At 27.5% G+C, this 5071-nt stretch overlaps 1 protein-coding gene across 1 annotated transcript; it reads left to right on the top strand.

Annotated features, from left to right (window-relative positions):
* Window positions 1-516: 516 nt before the first annotated feature.
* Window positions 517-3061, top strand: LOC130974680 (GDSL esterase/lipase At4g16230-like). Its single transcript, XM_057899537.1, has 5 exons — window positions 517-781; window positions 856-983; window positions 1221-1466; window positions 1883-2138; window positions 2832-3061. The coding sequence occupies exons 1-5, from the start codon at window positions 517-519 to the stop codon at window positions 3059-3061; spliced, it is 1125 nt and encodes a 374-aa protein (XP_057755520.1).
* Window positions 3062-5071: the final 2010 nt, after the last annotated feature.

Raw genomic sequence — 5071 nt, 5'->3', positions numbered from 1 at the left:
AATTTTTTATCTCAAAAAATTTAACAATTTAAAATTAAAATCGACCCTTCCAATTTTTATTTTTAGAAGAGAAAAAACTAAAAAAAAAATTAAAATTTGACCTCCGGTTTTATTTTTATTAGAACAATTTTTCACATTAAAAAAAAAAGCAAAAAAGATAATATATTTTAAAATATCACGATTTGGCCCCATATTTAATTTTTTTAGCGGCACTTTGGGCCTTTGGGGTAATATCTATTTAGAGAATTTGCTCACACACGGTAGTTGATCTATATTAAGGGTCATTAATATAGGTGGTTCACTTCATTGTTGAACCCATACCTTTGACTGAAAAAGGGTGTTTTCTCTGTTATCCTCACACAACCTTTTTAGTGTTATATATATGTGTGTGTCTACCCAACCAACCCATTATCATTAGCACATAGCAATATCAATCATATTCTTTTGTGATCTTATTATTATTATTCACATTATATTACATCTTTAGTTTCTATCAATATACATACATATTTTGCAATGGCTATGGATTTGAATAGGATCTTCATTGTTGACAGTGTTGTTGTGTTTGGAGTTTGCATAGTTTTGGCCATGTTGTTTAAGGTTTCAACTACCTCACAAGATTCATCTACTGCAAATTTTGTGTTTGGAGATTCTCTTGTTGATGTAGGAAACAATAACTACATTCCCACTCTCTCAAGGGCTAACTACGTTCCTTTTGGCATTGATTTCGGCAAACCAACAGGGAGGTTCACAAATGGAAGAACCATTGTTGATATCATTGGTAAGTAAATAATTTAAATTAAATTTATTTATTTATTTATTTATTTATTTATTTATTGATTTATATGTGAGAAGGTGAGGAACTAGCAATGGGTTATACTCCACCTTATTTGGCTCCAACCACAGTTGGACCAGTGATTCTAAAGGGTGTCAACTATGCCTCAGGTGGAGGTGGAATCCTCAATCTCACTGGAAAAATCTTTGTAAGTTCTTCAACAATCAAAGATACATTTCAAGTGTTTCAGAAATTGGAGCATTCCAGTAATTTTAACTATTAAGATTGATGGTTTAAATCACTGAAATACTCGAATTTAAAATGTTTGAAATGATCTCAACAGTAATCAATATCTTTCACATTTTGCTACATGCATATACTTAATTAATTAAATACAAAATGGTACACTTTTTAATTAGTATTATTATTATTATAACTATAATAGGGGGGAAGAATAAACTTGGATGCACAATTAGATAACTTTGAAAACACAAGGCAAGACATTATTTCAAGCATTGGGGTTACTGCAGCTGTTGATCTATTAAGAAGAGGACTGTTCTCAGTAACAATTGGTTCAAACGATTTCATCAATAACTATCTAACACCAGGAGTCACCATTGCTGAGCAGAAGTTGACAACTCCACAAGTCTTTGTCAACACCATGATTTCAAGATTCAGAATGCAACTCACTGTAATAAATAATAATGTTATTATATTCCTACCATATAGTAGTATTGCTAATCATAAATTTGTCTTTCATAAATATCTCAGGAAAATAAAAAATTTTAAAAAACAAAATAAAATAAAGATTGGGAGATAGAGAGATAAAATGGAAATACTTTATTTTGTTTCTGTTTTTAGTACTATTTTTAAAATAAAAATATATAAATCTACCTTGTTGTAAAGATAAATAGAGACATTCATGTAACAAAAAATCAAAAAATCTTATATTTTGGTTTTTGAAACAGAATTGAAGTACAGGGGAATTAATTATATTAAATTTTTAATATAAAAACAGAAAATCAAACATTTTATTGTGAAAAATATGATTGTTTCTCAAAATATATAAACTTAAATAACAAATGAGATTTTTTTTTTCTTTTTCAGAGGTTATTCAATCTTGGAGCAAGAAAAATCATAGTGGTGAATGTGGGGCCCATTGGGTGCATCCCAAATCAAAGGGATACAAACATAGATGCTGGAGATAATTGTGTCACATTCCCCAATCAGTTAGCTCAAATGTTTAACACCCAATTGAAGGGTCTTGTTGCTGAGCTCAGTGCAAATTTGAAGGGTTCAATGTTTGTTTATGCAGATGTTTACACCATCTTGGAAGATATATTCAGCAATTACATGGAATATGGTATGTATATATGCATGTCAATTAATCTCCACTAACACCTCTCAATATTCATTATAAATTTTTTGACTAATTAATTAGAAAATAATTTGATGTATCAAACTGTTTTATATTGTAATTTAATTAATTTAAACATTTTATTTTATGATCTTTCCAATCATATATAGGTGTAAAAGTTAATGAAGTTAAATGTGTATACAAAATGTTCACTTCATAATTAGATGATTACAAAGTTTTACATTTTTTTTATAATTAGTAACATATTTTAGACAATCACAATTTTTGACAAAATTTAAATGGTGAATTCTAATTCGAAGATGTTTCAATAGTTACGATGATCATACAAATATTGTTAAAATTAAAGTAATAATTTTTATATTTTAATAATATTTTTATTTTTAAATTAAAAAATATTGTTAAATAATAAAAAATGTTATTTAATTTTTAACAACACTTTTTTAAAATATCATAGTTATCATATTTATTATAATATAACTATACTAGAATCCGCTAATTTAAATTGTGTTATTAGTTAAATAGTAGAAAAACACAAATTGTAAATGATCAAACTAAAAATTGTGAAGTAATTCTATCAGAATATCTCTAACAATATTCTTCGATATTTTTACGTACTGTAATTATATTAAAATTAAATTCTTTGATAAATGAATAATGATGTGGTGATGATGCATACAGGTTTTGCAAACCCATCATCATCTTGTTGTTCCTTCGCTGGGAGATTTGGAGGTTTAGTCCCATGTGGTCCATCATCAAGAGTATGCATGGACAGATCAAAGTATGTGTTTTGGGACCCTTATCATCCAACTGATGCTGCTAATATTTTTATAGCCAAACGTTTGTTAGATGGTTCTCACAATGATATTTATCCAATGAATGTTCGTCAACTCTTTCATGCTTCTTCATGATAATTTAATTAATTAATTTATTCCCTTAATCCTAGTTTTGTATCCGGGTGTTTCATTGGTCAAAATTTGGAGGATACTTTACAGTTTACAGTTTACATATACATTTTGTTATTGATCCATATGGAGAATATATAATAATAGTATACAAAACCCTAATTACATTTTATTCTCTCATATATGGTAGTGTTATTTTTCTTTTATTTATTTAATTTTTTATTTTTTGTCATTCGTAATATGAGATTTATTTTTTACAATAGGTTATAACATCTACCTATGTATTTCCATTACAGAATTATTAATAGAGTCCACAATAAAATAATATTATAACAATTTTAAAATGTTAGAGATAAATTTAAATAAAATGTTTAGAACATTATTGACAACTTTAAGACATTATTTAAATTAAACATTAATAACAAAAATAATACTTTATTCAACTTAAAATTGATTCTACAATTAAACTTAAACTCCACATACTAATTTGTTGTTATGATATATATTGGGTAAAATACTCATTTAATTTTTAACTTTTGAACTGAGTACTAATAATATAGTTTTGAAACGTCTTATTCTTCTTCTATTTTATAGTCCTAATCAAAATTAATTAATTATTTTTTTAAACGTCCTATTTTATTCTAAAAATACTCAATTTTTTTTATCATCTTCTTTTAGATAATGATAATAATCATAATAATGGTGATCGTAGTGGCAGTTGCAGTAATTTAAGATTAAAATTAACAAAAAAAAGATAATAATAGTAAAAAATTGATATTTTTATAAAAAAAAATTAATTTTGGTTAAAGAACAAAAACATGCTAAAATAAATTTTTTTGAAAAAAATACATTTAAATATTAAAAAATTTAGTTCAAAAATTAAGACTAAAAGAATTTTAGTCTTCACTTTATATATCACATAACCAATTTAATTATTGTGAAAGAGGCCATGAACAAATTAACAGATTTCATGAGTGGCCACTGGCCAAACTATACATATAAGTTTGCAATGAGAAATAAATGCAAGCACTCATTATTATTCTCCACCAAACCTCACGTTGATGAGAGTGTATTACTCCGATCCAGAGTAGTAATAATAATGCTTTACATTCATGAATCTTGGTCTCTTCCATTTATTCAAACTTACACCTTAAGATAATGGTTTTAATAAACAATCTGTTAATAAAGTAGGGAATGAACAAATATTAAGAGTGAAAAAGAAAAGTTTTAAAATAAAGAAAAATATTGATTGATTATTGGCTGAACAAATTAATTATAATTAGTTTCCCATCTTTTCCCATAAACTAATTAATAAGGAGCATTAACATTATTGACGATAAATTATTGCTGTTGGCAGAAGCAGAAATTTGTGAATTTATAATTGTTTTTAAACGCAGACAACACAACACTACTCCAGCATGTTGCGTCCTTTAAGGGAGGATAAGAGAAACCATTTTCTGAAGAAAGCTGTGATCTACAGGCATGAGAATTAACTACCATAAACCGCGTTTTCATGGGGTTGTGTATCTAGTTATTGTTATTTATAATTTTAATTTAAAATCAATATATACATATTTTTGGCTAAAAAATTTTAATATGAAAAAAATATGTGAGTTTTTGTTGGAAATGAAATTTTTTGGTGTATATACAGATGAGTGGACCTTGTAGATATAGCAGATGTAACACGCAAATTACATGCTGACTCAAGACGCATGTAGGGTGATGGACACGTGTCTTAAATAGAAGTAACATGCACTATATGTGTTGTCCACGTAGCGACCATCCAAGCAACACGTACCATGCGTGTTGGACACGTGTCAGGCATGCAAGTAACACGTACCTTACGTGTTGTACACGTGCCAAATGCTAGTTGGATGGCATTGCAACACGTAACCTGCAAGGTGAGTTTTCTGTTTATAAAAATCGAAACTCATTATCTTTTTACTTTATTGCGAGATGGCCTAATACAGTTTGAGATTATGCCGAACGATGACGAAACAAGTATTCAGCGGATGT

Source organism: Arachis stenosperma, chromosome 4 (genome assembly GCF_014773155.1).
Source record: "Arachis stenosperma cultivar V10309 chromosome 4, arast.V10309.gnm1.PFL2, whole genome shotgun sequence".
Taxonomy (NCBI): domain Eukaryota; kingdom Viridiplantae; phylum Streptophyta; class Magnoliopsida; order Fabales; family Fabaceae; genus Arachis; species Arachis stenosperma.
The sequence above is the reverse complement of the archived record's forward strand: the minus strand, read 5'-3'. Positions and strand labels throughout refer to the sequence as shown.

Bases quoted from the DNA above. Each gene is read 5' to 3' on its own strand.
- LOC130974680 (XM_057899537.1), top strand. From the start codon at position 517: ATGGCTATGGATTTGAATAGGATCTTCATTGTTGACAGTGTTGTTGTG. The intron at 1,467-1,882 runs GTAATAAATAAT...TTTCTTTTTCAG, and splicing joins GATTCAGAATGCAACTCACT to AGGTTATTCAATCTTGGAGC. The intron at 2,139-2,831 runs GTATGTATATAT...TGATGCATACAG, and splicing joins CAGCAATTACATGGAATATG to GTTTTGCAAACCCATCATCA.